General features: G+C 44.3%; 2 protein-coding genes and 1 non-coding gene across 4 annotated transcripts; 1 reads left to right on the forward strand and 2 right to left on the reverse strand.

Annotated features, from left to right (window-relative positions):
- Positions 1 to 479: 479 nt before the first annotated feature.
- Positions 480 to 5,332, reverse strand: ankrd16 (ankyrin repeat domain 16). 2 transcript variants are annotated; one of them, XM_030720325.1, is made up of 7 exons: positions 4,712 to 5,332; positions 3,463 to 3,683; positions 3,336 to 3,378; positions 2,896 to 3,004; positions 2,641 to 2,802; positions 1,236 to 1,314; positions 480 to 674 (listed from the first exon to the last, which is right to left on the reverse strand). In XM_030720325.1, the coding sequence occupies exons 1-7, from the start codon at positions 5,047 to 5,049 to the stop codon at positions 511 to 513; spliced, it is 1,116 nt and encodes a 371-aa protein (XP_030576185.1). In that variant the 5' UTR covers positions 5,050 to 5,332; the 3' UTR covers positions 480 to 510. The 2 variants fall into 2 exon arrangements, with proteins under 2 accessions (XP_030576185.1, XP_030576187.1); XM_030720327.1 differs by lacking the exon at positions 1,236 to 1,314.
- trnay-gua (transfer RNA tyrosine (anticodon GUA)) lies at positions 4,531 to 4,618 on the reverse strand. The gene is given in 2 exon segments: positions 4,531 to 4,566; positions 4,582 to 4,618. It is a non-coding gene; the product is annotated as a tRNA-Tyr (tRNA).
- A 404-nt stretch (positions 5,333 to 5,736) lies between the features above and the next one.
- On the forward strand, positions 5,737 to 18,240 carry glt8d2 (glycosyltransferase 8 domain containing 2). The gene is made up of 10 exons (XM_030720359.1): positions 5,737 to 5,850; positions 8,516 to 8,559; positions 10,139 to 10,231; positions 14,988 to 15,174; positions 15,256 to 15,373; positions 15,738 to 15,822; positions 16,774 to 16,886; positions 17,069 to 17,235; positions 17,521 to 17,633; positions 17,722 to 18,240. The coding sequence occupies exons 2-10, from the start codon at positions 8,541 to 8,543 to the stop codon at positions 17,898 to 17,900; spliced, it is 1,074 nt and encodes a 357-aa protein (XP_030576219.1). The 5' UTR covers positions 5,737 to 5,850; positions 8,516 to 8,540; the 3' UTR covers positions 17,901 to 18,240.
- The last annotated feature ends 557 nt before the right edge of the window (positions 18,241 to 18,797 follow it).

The following is an 18,797-nucleotide window of genomic DNA, read 5'->3' on the forward strand; positions in this document are numbered from 1 at the left end:
GCAAACCCAGTGACAAACAGAAAGTCTCTGAGTAAGTCCTACATCAGTGTGTGAAGACCTGCTTAAAGTCAACTTGCCAATAACTGCATGGCATTTTATAAAGCAAAGTTTCTGGGAGCCATTCAAGTAAACACTAATTTTATCCACATTTACAGTCATTCACTAGTTTTTTTTTTTTTTCCCCCTCATAGTACTTTTGTACAACACACAATAGACAGCCAAGGAGATTATGGCATATTATCAGATGTGGTGACTGATAATGACAGCTTCATTTGTGTTTTGTGTCAGGCTTCCCAGGAGCTGTCCCAGCAGGCTGCAAAGTTTACAGTTAGATTAAAATACAGTCAGATAAAGTGAGATTACCTTTAGCATGTCCAATCATGTCTAAACTTCTACTCTACACAATCTGAGCAGACTCATTTAAATCACAACATTTTTCAGCTTTTCTTTTATTTCAATAAATTAGGAACGAAGCACTAATACGTGTGTTTAGAGTCACAACAGCATTGTTTATGATTTCTCTGGCAGGTTACATTCAAACACTTGTACTACATCAGGTTTCCTGGAGAGCTGCCTTGCGGTTGTTCCAGATTGATCCTCGGAATCTTTGAGCCCGAGCTGCAGGAGCATCCGGGCTGCTTCTGCGTGCTGCCCAATGCCTGCCATGTGAAGAGCTGAGAGGAGAAGAGAATATGAGAGCAGTAAGCAGCAAACCACTAATTGAGTTTTCACCACATGAAAATGAAAACTAACTCTGTTCCTGAATCCAAGTCTTTTTCATTAATTTTATGCACTGCAGCTTAGCAGATGACTCTCCAATTCTGACTCTCTCTGCAATATAATTCTTTAAATTCTTCTATAAGCATTAATATGTGATCATAAAAGATGGGACTGATTGATTGACCTTATATTACATTTTAAACTATGGCAATACTATATTATATTTTTATACTTTAAATATACAAACAGGATCATATATTTTCAGTCTTTGAATTATTAATTAATTAAAATGTGAAATAATTTTAATAATTAATGCAGTCTGTGTCTTGTCTATAAAAGTTAAACTCAGGCACACAGTTCTGATGAACTGAACCTTACATATTGTTTCGGGGTTTTTTTTCCACACTTTAATGTGCACAGTTATATAAAATGACTTTAAAACATTAAAGTATTAATATACAAATAAAAAACATAAAAAGAAGGCCAGCCAAAGTGCAGAACACATCCCTGCGTACCAGTCCTTCCTTTTTTGTCCCGAGCATGAGCATCAGCTCCCAGCTCCACCAGTGTTTTTATAGTGGAGGTGTGGCCCTCCTGAAAAAGATCCGTACAAACATGAATGATTTCAAACTGTAGAGCTAGTGCTGTCACTCAGAGAAGGATCCCTGATCTGTGGCTTGTCTCGAGGCCTTTGTTCTTGATGTGTTTAGCATGTAAATCTTGTATAATCAGTCTGAAGAAAAAAAAAAAAAGGTCATATTCAAACTTTTTGCCTAACATCAGAGCTTACTTAACAGCTTTAACAGTCCCTTACCATTAATCTTTGTAATCTAGAGCAGATATAAAACAAAATAAACATATGCATAGCGCATATGCATGTAAGTGAGTTTTTGGAAATGTTCTGAGTAGTCTAGAATTAGTGTATTCTGATTCTAGATCATGCACTTCAAGTCTGGTAGCTCTGATCATTTCTGGGTAACATTTAAAAACCTTTCTCTTTGAGGCCTAATATCTACTTATTGATGCATTTGTTTTCAAAGGGGCTGCCTGTACACTGATCAGGAGCAAAATATGATTTAAAAATGAGAAAAATAGAAGCCCGAGTGTGAAGTGTTCTGCAGCAGCACCCAGTGAACCCCAGTGGTGTTTCACCTTAAGACACCCCCCACCCCACCCCACCCACACCCCCAGTGGCCATGTCCATCTTCTATTTACAGTCTATACTTAGCTGTCTCACCAATTGATCACTTGCAGCTGTTTTACCTGTCAAACATTCACCACACCATCTATCACTTCAGCTGTTCATATCATTTCTGAATATGGCTGCAGTGTGGCAGGGTGCATTAAACAGGTTTCAACTGCTTAGTCTGAGGCAGTGTTCAGCTGGGTGGTACATCTTAGACTAACATGCACATGGACGCATAAAGGAAATTAGTTACAGCAAATGTTAAATACAGTGAATTCCAGGTTAGAATATTTTTCACTGTTTCAAAGTTTAAATCTATAGCATGAAAAAAAATTTGATTTAGTTTCAGAACCATCTAATAAGATTAACGTAGTACTCATTAGGGAACAAAACAGTCAATCCATTGATCCAGATTTGAACCAGCAACCTAAGAATTTCTGCATCGACTGTTAGACTCCTCCAACTGAGCTACCACAGGGAGCTGCCTGAAGCAATACTGCAATTTGTGGATCTGCAGTTAGCAGATGTTAACCACTGCATACTTCAACAAACCACAATATCTGCTGTTTTGGGGATCCTGACACAGTTCCCAGGCCATTCCATTTTGGCCCTTTTCAAAGTCACGTTCCTGTGCTGCCCATTTTTCCTGGTTCCAGCACAAAACACATGGCTAACGGTTCACTTTCCTTCCATTCAACAGTTAACCACTTGACTGCTGAAATCACTGCTCCAACCTTTGCAGCGTAATGCAGGGCAGTGAGCTGGATGCTGGTCGCCCTCTGGTTCACATCTACATTCAAGTCCTTCACCAGAAAGCGCAGAGCCTCATCCTGGCCAGTGACGGCTACCTGGTGCACCGGCTGAGCCCCGAGTATGTCGGCAGCTGTTGGAGACGCCTGCGACACACACACACACTGAGGTCAGGTGGAGACTGTACATATAACTATGTCAGTGCAGAAACATTACTGCAGGGAAATGCTTTGTTCCACCTGGTGCTTGTCTAAAAGAAGCCTGGCCACAGAAATGTGTCCATTCCTGATGGCATCCATGAAAGGAGTGACTCCACAGCTGTCAGTGCTGTCTGGTGTGTAGCCACATCTGGAAAACATACCAGTAAATATGAAGATCTGTCAGACAAAGTTATCTGTGAACTTGGAATCATCATCAAGCCAAAAGGAGTCATAAATTTAAGAGTGTGGAAATTTTCAGTGTCAAAAAAGGACTCAGTGTTTCACTTTCATTTTCAACACTTATCTACCCTTTAACTTCTAAATCACATTTAAATGGTTTTCTATACCGGGAATGTTGTTTTAGGACATTTTAAATTGACATATGTTAAAAACCGGTCTGCAGATGCTGACACCAAAAGTCAAAAACAACATGCAGGGTTGACTGAATCTGGCTTTAAATATATACAATTCCAACATACCTGTCCAGCAAGATCCTAACAACCTCCTCACACCCATGCATTGCTGGATGAACAGAGAAAGCGTAGGTTATATAATATCACTCACTCATTACATCTCCACATGCTGTAACTACAGACATCAGCGCACCTGCAGTGTGCAGTGGCGTCCTGTGTGTCTTGCTCTCCGTCCTCCAGACGTCTGGTGCAACAAGTAGCAGGTGCTGTATGACCACAGGATCTCCTTCTCTGCAGGCGATGTGGAAGGAGTTCCAGCCGTCCTTGTTTTTCAGTGCGAGGTCGGCATCGTGGCAAAGCAGCTCCTGGATGATGTCCAGATTCCTCCGAGTGCATGCCATCATCAGAGGAGTCCTGAGAGAGAGAGCATGAACCTGCTGTGACAAACCATCCATCCAGGCTCTTCTGCTTATCCTGTTCAGGGTCGCAGGGGGGCTGGAGCCTATCCCAGCTGCCATAGGGCGAGAGTCAGGGTACACCCTGTACACCTCCTCTAACAATTGCCAGACATATTCATAAATTGTATGTAAAAGATTTTTCACATACAGTACCAGTCAAAAGTTTGGACGCGCTCACCCATTCATTCTTTCATTCACTGAATGGGTGAGTGTTTCAAATCTTTGACCGGTAATGTACTGACTAAATAAACTGTAAAGCCACTAGGGGGCGTGGATAACCAGGGGAAAATATGGCGTGAACATGGACCTTATTTATGAAGAAAAAATAAACAAAAACAAGTTTGCTGATGCTATCACAATGATCTTTACTTGGATCTTTTTTAACAGTTGCTTGCTCTACTATGATAGAATACATATTATACTATTTGTATTATTTTATAATATTCAATATAGTTTATGAAAAAACTATTTTTTTGTAATATTAATTTTAAATGACCCTGATCAATGCACTCCAGGTGTACTTTTTTCAGCTTCTGAAGGGGGCTTGCCAGATAATAGTACAGTCAATATAAATATGTAATTTAAAATTTATCATGACTTTCAAATCTTACAACTGAAGTCTGATTTTGAAATAATGTCTAGTTAGCTTTTTAATTTCTTTAGTATTAAACAATTAAATTGTCCACTATCATTATCTTTTGATTAAGAAATACTAAAGAAAGTAAAACAGATTATTCTAGGTGTATTTGGCTACTGTTATATTTATATATTTTAAATCGTTTTATTGTGAGTTAAAAAGTTGCTCCTTCGAGCCGGATTCGAACCAGCGACCTAAGGATTTCAGCACCAAGCCTCTACAGTCCTCCGCTCTACCAACTGAGCTATCGAAGGGGGCTGGCTATCATCTGACCACAGTTCGATTTTCAGCAACACCACATAGTATGGCTTTTTTGTCTAATTTTACATTGCAGGGTTCCCCCTCACCAGTCAGCCTTCTTCAGGCTGTCCACCTTGGCACCTTCCCGGAGCAGGTAGCTTACACATTCTTTATTGCTCATGGAGGCAGCTTCGTGCAGCGGCCTCTTGTAGTCGCTGTTGTACACCTCTACATCCATGCCAACCCGCTTTATTAGATACTCCACAATGTCCAAATGTCCATGCCTAGCAGCGTAGTGCAGCAAGGTGTCTCCGGACTTGCCGTAGTGTTTGCTACGGATAGTTTGCGCCGCAGCCGAGCCGCCTAATGTTATGTGTTTCTCCAGAGAGGCTAACTGTCCGTCCTGAGTGAACTTCACCAGCAGCTTCAAAGTGTTTTCATCCATGCTGGGTGGAAGTTAAATCCTGCTACTGGCGCAAAAATCGGCTTACGGTTCAAAATGAGAACAATTACTCTGAAGTACTGAAGACACGCCGGGGAGAACTGTTTACCAGCTCCATTCCTCGCCGAGCGGCTAAAACGTACGTGGCCAGCCATGACCTAACACTGTGACACTAAAGTACTCTAAAACACACAAATGTTTGTTATTTTTCGCATAAGTGGATTAAAGAGAAGGTATTTGATCTATAAATTATAATCATACAATGTGATAATAAACCTTTTACACAACCCAGTCAAAACAAGTTTAACATGACCTAACACGAAAACTTTTGTTGCCCTCGCAGGAGAGCGTGACCATAAGGATTGTGGGAGATGTAGTTTTGTAGCAAAGTGATTTGGGCTCTCTGAACGCCCCCAAGCTGATTTTAAATTAGTTAAATAATAAAGAGCGATTCAGTTTAAAATTAAATACTGGCATAATAAGTGCCATTTTCATATTTCATAAATCAACTCACGGTTTTGGTTATTTGGTTATATATATATATATTTTTTTAATATTCCTCATGCTGTAGCTGGAATGCCCAGCTTATAGATAACCCAGTTTCTGGCTAAATGTCGGTAAAGAATTAAAGCGTTAGTGAACAAGATGAGTCACATCTGGAGGGAAGAAGGAGGGGGAAAGGTGGGAGAGGACAAAAGTTGGCTTGTTGGTGAGAGTGAGTCTCAGTCCTCAGAGGTTTTACAACATGGACCATGAGCTCCAGGAACGGGACTAACCACAACCACCACCACCCTGTTTTTACTGGTGAGCGTGTTTCAGACATTTGACACGGGCTTTGTATTATGCTTAAAAACAAATGGTAGGTCACAGATCAAACCAGCAGTGGCACACCTATTGTCTTTGTCTTCTGGAAGTGCTTTTTTAACTCGGATAATGTTCTACAGGTAGTTTTATGTGTATTATGATTGCATGATATGATTACAACATATGTTGTAATATGTAACTTTTTTTTTTTTGCAGCCCTGCTGTGTTATTCAACAAGAGAACCTTTTGTCCTTTTACACTGAAAGACCCTGCTTAAAGATTTCCAGTGCTTAAGGAAATTCTGCTCATGATATAAAAAAAAGTTGCTTTAAAGCTGTAAAACTGAGCAGTTAAAGTAAAGATCACTATTATTTGTTTGACAAAAATGATGTGAAATTGCCCCCCCCCAGCGCGCGCGCGCGCGCGCACACACACACACACACACACACAGAAAAAAAACGGTGACAATATGGAACATTAAGAGGACACATTACATGTAAGAATAATAAGCTGTAGCTTGTAAAGCCTTTAGTTGATTAGTTGTGCAAATGCAGACCAGCGATGTTAGGCAGTTTTGCTCTTAGGAAGGACTTCCAACTGAAGCTAATCGGTTCCAGATGTTCCAGGCTTTTCTAAAGAGCAGCAAACAAACCAGAAACAAATGCAGGGCACAAACTGCAAGTCTGGTTTCATCTCAGCTGACAGCAGCTCTGAGGAAAGGCTGCAGAGTAGGTGTCATTGTGAGCTAGTCAAGTTGTGCTGCTTGCTGGTCTGATTTGACCGCTTTAAACTGAAAGCATAACTGATGGTGTTAAGAAGAAACCCTTATTTGTTCTATGCATTTATATAAAACTTTGAAAAGCTGGCGGGCAAACAGAGTCTTTGATGAAGCCCGCCTGGCACCAGACAGGAAGGAAATGATGGCCGACTTTGGACAAGATTCAGCCACGTGTCAGCTGTTGTCTTCTAGCTGTGGACCTTAGTGAAATTATTGCTGGTTTCTGTTTAAGTTAAGCAACAAACAACCAGTATTTCAATATAAAATATGTTAATAATGTTAATGAATGATACTTTATGTCAAACTTAAAGATCAAGGAAAGTAATAACTTAGTGCACCCAGCAAGGCTAACCATGCCACACTTGCCTGCCTGTAGTGCCCTTTCTTACTGCCAGTGTCACAATTTCACTGTTACTGGACCCAAACAGCAGACTCAGGCAGCAGGTTACAAGCTTTTAGCGTTCATTTACAGATTGCAGCAAAAGAGGCAGGAAACTGATTGAATATAAGCTAGAGGATACACTGACGGTCTGGGAGGGTCTGCAAAGCGGGAGAGAAAAAGTTTAGCATAATTTATGGTCCCACAAATGTGTCCGTCTGCGTACACTTTTCCATTCAGACAACAAGAGGATTTTGCATCCACCGCATGCACGCTTCTGTGCAGTCTTCCAAAATCCCAACTGTGAGTCGCTGGAAGTGGATGACGTCTGCGTCTGCCAAATGCTGAGTGATTGACAATTAGGCTGGAATAGGGAGGGAAGTGACAGCGGAGTTCACTGGGAATGGGAGAACCACAAAAAACAACATCAAGGATTAAAAATACAGTGGTACAGACAGAGGCTGCGGTGGGCACATCTTATTGTTTTTACCACTTGGCCTCACATCAGCTCTTTGCATGTTATAACTTTGCTCTTCTTATCAGCTAGCTGACAGACCAACAACAGCACAAGCGTGGACTACAGACCAGTTGTACCTGTACTTAGTACTCCACCAGGAGATATCAAACTGTGAGCACAGGAAACAAAAGATGGAGCCAATTTACCACCGTAGTGGAAGAGAATCACAGCCACCACAATTTTGACAAGATCCCCAGCACCACTGAGCCATGACACAGCCTCCACAATTTGAACCAAAGATTTTAATACCACACAGAGCTAATTCAGCTCTTTTTTGCCTTGTCAGTGCAGAAATACTGGTTTATGTTATCTTTGAGACTTTTTGTAGATTCAACTTAAGAAATGGGAACAAATTGTGTGGTTTTGTAACAGGCTGCTAGTAACTTGTGTAGACACAGTACTGGTTCATCCCTTGCATTAGGTGCTTTTTTTCATGTTTGAATGATTCATAGGTCAGTGTTTAGTGACCTGACAGACAAAAGAAACATTCAGACCCACATACTGCACTCAAAATCAGGGGAAAAGCAGACAACGTATATCCATGTACATCTTTACATGTTTTTTGTTGCCAAGAATGATATGCAGTAAAATTTCCTGGCATGAAGTCCTTGATTATTAAATACTTATATTATTATAAAGTTCAGTTGTCCTGCATTCAGGTCTCTAGGAATCTCTGTTCTCTGATTAATCCTGCAGATGTGCTGCCTCAAAGTTGTACTTTTTTTTCAATGTTATGCAAAGATCGCATCTCTACAAGAAGACGGCACAGTAATGTAATGTTCTTCACTCATTTGCTGTTCCCCTCCTCTCCAAAAACATGAGAGCTGTCATCTTTATGAGTATAAAAGACATTTAAGGGCTCTTAGCTGTGTTGGCAGGTTTCAGGGTTACCATTTCACTGAGGGAACACCCAAATTACAAAATATTTCATCTTTTGTTTCTCTCAAGTGATTTCATAGCTCTCTCTTTCTCCTTTTTGGTGTATTTGCAGATGTTGCTGGAAGCAAATATAAAATATGGCTCTTCTGAGAAAAAGTAAGTGAAACTGAAGTGTAACTCAAATGGAAGATGACAGATTTATGTTGACAAGTAATGAAAACTGACATGAGAAAACCAGTTTCTGTTCTTGCAGCCGAGAAGTAACATTACCAGAATCTACAGTGTACATGTGCTTTGCATTCACATCCACTTTGTGTGGATGGTGAAGTTTAACTGGGGGCAGCTGTTGCCAGTAAAGGGCGCTTTTTTGCTCGAGGAAAGGGAAGCAGCCATGCACATGCACTAAATATGCGATGGGATAGGCAGATGGCAACAGGCTGTAAGGAGTTGTTCATGATTCCACCCTCCAATCTGCTGGGCAAACAGCTGTTTGTACTGAGTGCAATTGTTAAAAACAGAAAAAGTTGCATGAATGGGCATAATTTAATAACTCCTGTTCTTATTCTGCAGAAAAGGAACATTTTACACTTTATTTTCCTTTAGGAAATCTACAATCCATTAGATAGTATTTTCTACTTTATAAAATGGTAATTTTCTTTAAAAAAAAAAGTAACATTTAAATCAACTGGTAAGTGGATTCTCACATACTGGACAAGCATTCCTTAAGAGCATCCAATAAGCCTGGACAATTTTAGAGAAAAGCCATGGATAGTGTTAGCATGCTGTGCAGACAGGCTTTGGTATTTGCAGCAGTTAGCATTAGCTATGGTACCTGTATAGCTGCACAAAAATGATAAGAAGGGTTTGTAAGTGTTTGCAGATGGGTATCTGACCGTCCTTTGTCTCTAGTGTGGAAACACTGCTCTGTGAGGAAAATTGATATTTTTGTTAAATATGAGCTGAGTTTATCAATTCTGATTTAAAAGAATTGATTAAAACAGTGTTGATAATGAATTAATTGTGGGCAGATTTGAGGTTTTCTCTTTCTTCCTGTGAGACTGAGAATCACTTTACTGCTGTAGCAGAAAGACTGTGGAAGCGTGGGAAACAAGCTGCTTCTGTGAAAGGTTCAAAAATGTTTTTAGTTCATTGACTAAGACGCTGTATTTGTCACATGAGGCTGTGTGGCAGGCAGGGTTAGCCAAGCTAACTGACCTCTGACTCTAGCTTCATATTTAACATTAGACTGTTGTTAACAAGAGTGAAAAGTAAGGTTTACAAGATGATAGTGAGACCTGAATGATTTGGAGACAGTGGTGCAGATAAAAAGGCAGTGGAAGATGCTAAGAGTTTTGTGGCGACCAGGATGGACAGGATTAGAAATAAGTATATCAGAGGGACAGCTCAGGTCGAGTTAGAGAGGCGAGGTTGAGACAGTTTGGACATGTGCAGATGAGGGATAGTGAATATACTGGACAAAAAATGTGGAACCGGGAGCTGCCATGCAGGAGGAAAAGAGGAAGAGCACAGAGGAGGTTTATGGATGTAGTGAAGGAGGACATGCACAGAGTTGGTGTGACAGAAGAAGATGCTAGGGATGGAGGCAGGTGATCTACTGTGGTGACCCCTAAAAAGTCTAAATTGATGAATCTGAGAGGGGCTACTTGTAACAAAAATCAGATTTGATACAAACTTCTTTATTGGGACACACAAACACTGAGTGATTGTGTTTCAGTTAATCGGGTCCTGCTGGTGTTGCTGGTGCTGATGGCCTGCTTCCTCCTGCACAGTACACTGCTCAGAGCCTCCACTCGACCCACACTCACAGGTACTTCAGTGCTGGTCTTCACTTCATTTCTTCACTACCATGAACATATATATTGTAGTTGACACAGTACTGTTGCTGCTACTCACTAAAGCTCCAAATGTAACGTAATGAAATGTAGAGTTTCTTCTTGTTTAAATAACATTGGCTAAAAGTGCTGATTTAGGAAATTACAGAACTGCAACCTACTTAGAATAAAACAGCAAGATAATATATTATTTTGTGGTGGCCACATATATGCACATTTCACACCAGAATGCCCCAAGCTCTTATTGCGGAGAGAGAGACCGGAATAGATCGGGAAAAGGCGGGAGAGAGAGGCCTGGGATAAAAGGGCTTGACTCCTCCTTTTGAGGAGTTATATTTTGGAGTTCTAGTTGTTGTGTGTTTTACGAATAAAGCTGAGACTACATACCTGCTCGTGTCTCCTTCCACCGACTCCTACATTGGTGACCCCGACTAAAGAACATGTCTGCTGACGACAGCTCAACGGCCGCGGCCGCTGTTTCCTCACCAGCCGCCGCCGTTTCTCCCGCTATTTTTGCGGCCACGGTCAAGCTCCCGGAGTTCTGGCAGCACGATCCAGAGCCTTGGTTCCAGCATGTGGAGGCCCAGTTTCACCTCCGCGGGATCACCTCAGACGACACCAAGTATTACCATGTCGTCGCGGCGCTGGACTCTGCTTCTACCCGCCGGCTGATGGGACTGCTCCGGGACCCGCCGCCTGCTAACAAGTATGGAGCGCTGAAGGAGAACCTGCTGCGGATTTATCAGCTTTCAGACGAAGAGCGGGCTGATCGCCTGTTGTCCCTGAATGGCTTGGGAGATGGTAAACCCTCCGAGCTGATGGAGCACATGCTGGCTCTGCTCGGCCCGGGCGACGCTTCGTTTCTCTTTACGCATCTGTTCCTGCGCCAGCTCCCCCCTCCCGTGCGCACCGCGCTAGCCAGCTCCGCTCTGATACGGGCCAAGGATTACCGCGGGCTAGCTGAAGAGGCGGACAAGATTTTGCTGGCATCCAGGCATTCCGGTGTGCATGCACTTTTACCGAGTGCGGCTCTACAAGGAGCGGAGACGAGAGAAGCTGGTGCTGTGGCCGCCGTCGCAGAGCGCCGGAGGAAGGAGAGCGTGCTCTGCTTCTATCATCGCCGGTTCGGAGTGAAGGCGAAGCGCTGCATTCCGCCGTGTACCTTCCAGCACCAGGGAAACGAGAGGGCCGGTGCTCACTAGCAGCTGTGTGCGCTGGCAGCTCGGACAAGCTGCTCTTCATTGAGGACACTGCTTCGGGACGCCGTCTGCTTGTGGACTCGGGTGCTCAGCGTAGCATCATGCCGGCTTCAGCTGCGGACGCCTTGGGACAATGTCACGGACCCCTGCTGGACGCGGCGAACGGTACCCCCATTCGCACATATGGAATGAGGTTGGTGACTGTGTGTTTCAAGGGACGTCAGTTTAACTGGGACTTTGTGATAGCGTCTGTGTCAGTACCTATACTCGGCGCTGATTTCTTGTGTGCTTTCAGGTTGTTGGTCGATGTAGCTAATAGGTGCTTGATAGATGCTGTGTCTTTTGATACCTACCCCTGTACACTTCGTAGTCCTGGCCCCCTGCCCCTCGCTAACATGCTTGCCACAGGTGATGAGTACCAGCGTTTGCTTGCCGAGTTTCCCACCCTCACGGTTCCCACCTTCTCTGCAGCCGTAGCTAAACATGGTGTGGAGCATTACATTACCACTGTGGGTCCGCCGGTTTTTGCGCGTGCACGCCGTCTCGATGCCGCGAAGTTAGCGATAGCCAGGGAGGAGTTTGCAAACATGGAGCGCCTTGGTATTGTGCGCCGCTCAAACAGCCCGTGGGCGTCCCCGTTGCACATGGTCCCTAAAGCTGACGGTGGGTGGCGCCCTTGTGGGGATTTTAGGCGCCTTAATAATGCGACGACTAATGACAGGTACCCGGTTCCCCACATTCAAGATTTTTCGGTTCATCTTGCGGGGGCAACTATTTTTTCAAAGGTGGATTTGGTGAGGGGATACCATCAAGTTCCTGTCCATCCGCGTGATGTGCCCAAGACCGCGGTTATCACTCCTTTTGGCCTTTTCGAGTTTTTGCGAATGCCCTTCGGTCTGAAGGGCGCGGCACAGACGTTTCAGCGCCTCATGGACTCCGTTTTGCGTGGTATGCCATTTTTGTTCGTCTATCTGGATGACATACTGGTTGCCAGCCCTTCCGCCGCGGAGCATTCAGTGCACCTCCGCCGGTTGTTTGAGCGTCTCAGTGAGCACGGTTTGATTGTGAATCCAGCTAAATGCCAGTTCGGTCTGCCGGCCATAGAGTTTTTGGGACACCTCGTTTCGCCCCAAGGGGCGTTTCCCCTGCCCGCTAAGGTGGAGGCGGTTTCTGCTTTTCCGCGCCCTTCCTCAGTGAAGCCCCTGCAGGAGTTTTTGGGGATGGTGAACTTTTATAACCGTTTCATCCCCCGGGCTGCTCACCTCATGCACCCTCTGTACAATGCACTTAAGGGCAAGAAAGGCAACCAAGAGATAGAGTGGACACCTGAGCGGGTGCAGGCATTTGACAGTGCCAAAGCTGCTCTTGCCAACGCTGCCCTGCTGGCCCACCCGTCTCCCGAGGCGCCTGTTGCCCTTACTACCGATGCCTCCGATTTTGCAGTCGGGGCCGTGTGCGAACAATGGGTGGGTGGTGCTTGGCAGCCCCTCGCCTTTTTTAGCAGGAAGCTTCGGGATGCGGAGAGAAAGTACAGTACGTTTGACAGGGAGCTCCTTGCCCTTTTTCTCGCGACGCGTCATTTCCGGTTCCTGCTTGAGGGCCGTGACTTTACCGCTTTTGTAGACCACAAACCTCTCACATTTGCCATGGCAAAGGTTTCGGAACCGTGGACTGCGCGGCAGCAACGGCAGCTTTCTGCTATTTCAGAGTTTACCACTGACATTCAGCACGTCGCCGGCAAGTGTAATCGGGTGGCTGACTGTCTGTCCAGGGCGCAGGTTAGTTCTGTGCATTTGGGAGTGGACTACTCTGCCATGGCTGCCGACCAACTTACGGATACGGAGATTCAGGCTTTTAAGGTGGCCGAGTCCAGTTTGCGTTTGGAAGATGTCTCATTTCAGGATAGTGGCGTAACCCTACTTTGCGACGTCTCATTGGGCAGGCCTCGCCCCTTGGTTCCTGCTTGCTGGCGTCGGCGGGTTTTTGAGGCAGTTCATTCTCTTTCGCACCCAGGAGTTAAAGCCTCAGTTAAGTTGGTAGGGGCCAAGTTTGTGTGGCCCGGCCTCCGGAAAGAGGTCAGGGCGTGGGCTTCCTCATGTGTTGCTTGTCAGCGCGCCAAAGTGCAACGACACACCAAATCCCCTCTGGAGCACTTTCCCATACCCCAGAGAAGGTTCGAACATGTCCATGTAGACCTGGTAGGTCCATTTCCCCCTTCCCGGGGTTTCACCCATCTCCTGACAATGGTGGACAGGACGACTCGGTGGCCTGAAGCAGTTCCTTTGGCGTCAACCACCTCAGCAGATGTTGCGCGTGCGTTCGTCTCCTCCTGGGTATCTCGGTTTGGCGTACCGCTTGACTTGACATCTGACAGGGGTCCTCAGTTCACGTCTGAGCTGTGGACTGCTGTGGCGGAGAACCTTGGCGTCAGACTCCATCGCACTACCGCGTACCACCCGCAGGCCAATGGCCTTTGCGAGCGGTTCCACCGTACCATGAAGGCTGCCTTACGGGCTGCGCTGGTGGACAGCAGCTGGGTTGACCGCCTTCCTTGGGTCCTGCTGGGCCTGCGTGCGACACCTAAGGAGGACCTGCAGTCTTCTTCAGCCGAGCTGGTCCTGGGCCAGCCTTTGAGGGTTCCAGGGGAATTCCTTCCTGGTGCATCTGCTTCGGGGGCCGACAAAAGGAGCGGGCCGGTTTTCCCGGGGAATGATAGGTTTTTGGCCCCAGTAGCGGCGCATCACTGCCTTCCACAGTCATATGTGCCAAAGGACCTGATGTCTGCCAAGTACATTTTTATCCGCCATGACGCGCACCGTTCTCCACTTCGACCTCCTTATGATGGTCCATTCCGTGTGCTAGAGGTGGGACCTAAGGATTTTTTGGTTGAGCTGGGAGGTCGTCAGGAGCGGGTTTCGGTGGATCGCCTTAAGCCTGCTCACATGTTTCCGGATGGTCCTATTGAGTTGGCCCAACCTCCGCGCCGCGGTCGTCCTCCCGTTTCTATGCCTCACTCGGAGGACCTGCCCCCAGCTGCTGTTTTTTCCCCTGCGAGGGGGCAGTCTCGCCGTAGTCGGGGCTATGCCCCTCCCTCGTTTTCACCACCTGTGGTCGCCAAGCACAGCCGTGGCGGCCGCCTTGTTAAACCCCCTAGGAGATACTCTTAATGTGGTATTTTATTTTTGCTATGTTGACTTGAAAATGGTTGCTCTTTTTATTATTGTATTGTTTGCCATTCTGTGTGTTCAGGGGGGGCCTGTGTGGTGGCCACATATATGCACATTTCACACCAGAATGCCCCAAGCTCTTATTGCGGAGAGAGAGACCGGAATAGATCGGGAAAAGGCGGGAGAGAGAGGCCTGGGATAAAAGGGCTTGACTCCTCCTTTTGAGGAGTTATATTTTGGAGTTCTAGTTGTTGTGTGTTTTACGAATAAAGCTGAGACTACATACCTGCTCGTGTCTCCTTCCACCGACTCCTACAATTTAAGACATAAGACAATCTAAATTTTTAGTTCTCGGTTCCTCTCAGAGAACAGGAAGAGTGCAGTTTCCCCAGTGAGAGCTTCAGAAGCAGACGATGTCGTCCCTGTTGTCATCTGTGCGTCCGAGGAGCGTATGGGTGCATCCATGGCAACCATCAACAGCATCATCAGCAACACAGATGCCAGCGTTTTCTTCTACATTGTTACCCTTCGTGATGCCGTCAAACTTACAAGGTGTATTTTTAAACCATATCACAGTTTACAGATGAAGTGAGTCATTTCTCACCCAGTCTTACTTTGTTTGGTATTTTTCAGGAGGTACATAGAAAAGACAAAACTAAAAGGCATCCACTATAAGATAGTGGAATTTAACCCAATGGTTCTAAAAGGAAAGGTGAAGCCAGATTCATCTCGACCTGATCTCTTACATCCTGTGAGTGTTGCATCTGCAGCAATCAATAGAATAGAATAGAATAGAATAACTTTATTGTCCACATTAGTGAAAAGTTGTTTTCAGCTCACCAACTGATGAGAATCATCAACACACATTCATACATATACATACATAGAACTATTGAAACAGATCACAGCACATTCAGTATACTAATTGCACAAATGGTCCTTTATACACCTTTTTACAGGCTAGGGGCGTCCTGTAACGTCGTCCTGAGGGCATTAATTCAAACTCAGAATAAAGAGGGTGTTCTCGATCAGCAACAATAGCCCAGGCTTGCCTATAGATGCTGCTGTATCACCCAAACTAAATACCTCTAAAATAACTTTGGTTTTGTTTACAGCTCAACTTTGTGCGGTTTTACCTCCCTCTGCTTGACATCACCCACAAGAGGGTTATATACTTAGATGATGATGTCATCGTGCAGGGTACGTATGGCTACAATCACAATCAAATTATTTCATATTAAACTGAATTAAATGACAAACCTTTCTGATGACGGCCCTTAGACACTTACCAACCTATTAGATTTGATAGATTAGTTCACCATAGAGATGCAGTTTGATCTGTAGTAAAGTACCTTATTTTTTTTAAATGGTAGATTTTCTCAGTTTATACATTTGACAGCTTTTCTATTTTCTGTTGTGAACAAAATAGGAGTTTATGAGATTTGCAGATGACTGGGTTCTATTTTTTTATTTACATTTTACACAGCATCACAACATTTTTGGAAGTGGGGTCAAAGGTTTTTTTAACATATCTGTTTTTGTGACGCAAATGTGCATTTTTTTGTCTGTTTTTAAACACGCGCACACACACACACACACACACACACACACACACACACACACATATATGTAAACATAAACATATAAACTGTGTACTAAAAAATGCAGAAGACATTTTCAGTATTTCCCAGTAACAGACTGCTTATGTCTCAGAGGTGGAGAAGATATAAAATCGTACACTGACATTTGTAAATGTAATCACAAATTAATTACTGGTCACAAAGGCAAAAGTCTGTAACCTCAGGAGAAAAGAGACTGGTCCTCCACACTGCAGCTGGGGTTACTCAGCACTATATTAACCAGGAGTGTCCCACATTACACAAGAACAAGTTATTAAGTGTTATTAAAGGACTTAACTGCAAACTAGAGTGTGTGATGAAATGCAAACGAGGACCCAGATATAAGACCCAATGAAATATAACTCAGAACAGGCCTTTACTGGCTCACACAAACACAACTAAATACAAAATTGATCCTTTAATAAATGAAATATCATTTAAAAAGTGCATTTAAATTTACTCAGGTTATGTCTGTCTAATATTAAAATGTGTTTTTTCACAGCACCATAGCAGCAGTTTTCTTGTGTTTCAGGTGACATCAGGACTCTGTTTAATATCAAACTAAAACCAGGACACGCTGCTGCTTTTGCCACAGACTGTGACCTTCCCTCCACACACGAGATGGTGCGCAGCATCGGCATGCAGGTGGATTTTTTTTTTGGCTTCTGTGATTTGTAGTCTTAACTTTAAGCATCATTTCATTTTAAGTTTTCTGTAAATCTGATATTAAATATAACTCTCCTTGAGACTTTTATTGTACGTAGCAATATTTGGAAGCAGTTTGGTCATTACTATGTGGTATTCTCCCCTCTGAGCTCGTCCTTTAGACAACCTACATGGGCTTCCTGGACTATAGGAAACAGGAAGTGAAAGACCTGAGAATCAACCCCAACGACTGTTCTTTCAACCCTGGAGTGTTTGTGGCAGATATGAAAGAGTGGAAGAAACAGAAGATCACCAAACAGCTGGAGAAATGGATGGAGGAAAATTTCAAGTAAATACTAAAGATGAGTTTCCTGGAAAACACAATTTTTTGCCATATCTCTACACAGCTGAGAGGCATTTAAAATACATTGTAAGGACTTGCCCAAGTACAAAAACATGTCCAGGTGTGGTCAAATTAATCTTATATTTAATGACTCAGGGCTGCATTCATAACAGCAGCAACATTAGCATAAAAAGGTTATTCAAAAGTCAGTCAGCAATACTAAAGAGGAGCAAGGCTGAAGATGAAATATCTGATTTTAATCATAAACCCTTTTCACCTTCTCACCAACAGGCAGAACATATACAGCAGTGCCATGGCAGGGGGGGTGGCAACTCCACCCATGCTAATAGTTTTCCATGACAAATACACTATACTGGACCCTCTGTGGCACGTCAGGCACCTGGGTAAGATCAGCACCCTACCTTCACGTACAACTGAATATTAGTGCCATCCTCAGGTCAGTTTCCAAAAAAAGCTTTCCCATGTGTCCAGGCTGGAGTCCAGATGCCCACTATGCAGAGAACTTCTTGCAGGAGGCGCACCTCCTGCATTGGAATGGCCCATTCAAACCCTGGAATTACCCTGCTGTGCATTTAGATTGGTGGGAGAGGTGGTTCATCCCAGACCCGTCTGGAAGGTTCTCTTTGGCACGACCTGAAAAGGACAGCTGAGGTCTGTGAAGGTACCACAGAGGAGCCTGTCAGAGGGCTGTGTGAAACGTGAAGTTCAGCGATTACTTTGACAGAGGTGGAAGATAGTGAATGTAACACTGAACAGCAAGGAACCAAAAATGTGACCAAATGGAAAACTGTGACTAATCTAAAGAATGTTGCATTACTGGTAACACAGTGCATTCAGAGTGAAAATAAGAAACTCAAAACAAGTTTTTTTGTGTTTTTGTACATTGTGTTACATCATACAAAATTGCATTTCCAGTTCCAGTGTTCTTTAGTTTCTCATCTTTACTGATATAGTCACACTTCAAATCTGTCATTGAGCTCCTCAAGCAAACAGTACATAACTGCCTCTGGAGCTTGAAAAAGGCGACTGGACTTCTTTTTGTTTCTTGAAGACGTTTCACCTCTCATCCGAAAGGCTTCTTCAGTTCTCAACCAAATGGTGGAGAGACCCAGGTATTTAAACCCCTGTGGGCGTAGTCCCCTGGAGGTGGTTATGACCCTCTATTGATCATGTGCTTGAACACATGTGCCCAGGTGTGAAGGGGGCGTGGGTCATATTTAATCAGTGGTTTCAGTTGAAACCAACTTAGGACTCCGCTCCATTGTTTCCTGTGGCCTATTGAGGTCACTGGAACAAAGGTGTGAATGGGGGTTGAGACGTCTGGGTGTCATGGCCGGGGAGGAAACGGACGAGGAAGGACTCACATGAAGGACTCCAGAAGCAAACATAACTAAAAAAAGGGATTTATTTCAACGGGGAAACACAAAAATACAAAAACCTTGGAAGGGAGGCACAGGGAGACGAAGGGCAGGCGCAGGGAACACGGGAACACAGGAACACAGAAACACACGGACACACAACGTCAACGACGCGACAGAGAACAAATG

This window comes from Archocentrus centrarchus, chromosome 23 (assembly GCF_007364275.1).
Source record: "Archocentrus centrarchus isolate MPI-CPG fArcCen1 chromosome 23, fArcCen1, whole genome shotgun sequence".
Taxonomy (NCBI): Eukaryota; Metazoa; Chordata; class Actinopteri; order Cichliformes; family Cichlidae; genus Archocentrus; species Archocentrus centrarchus.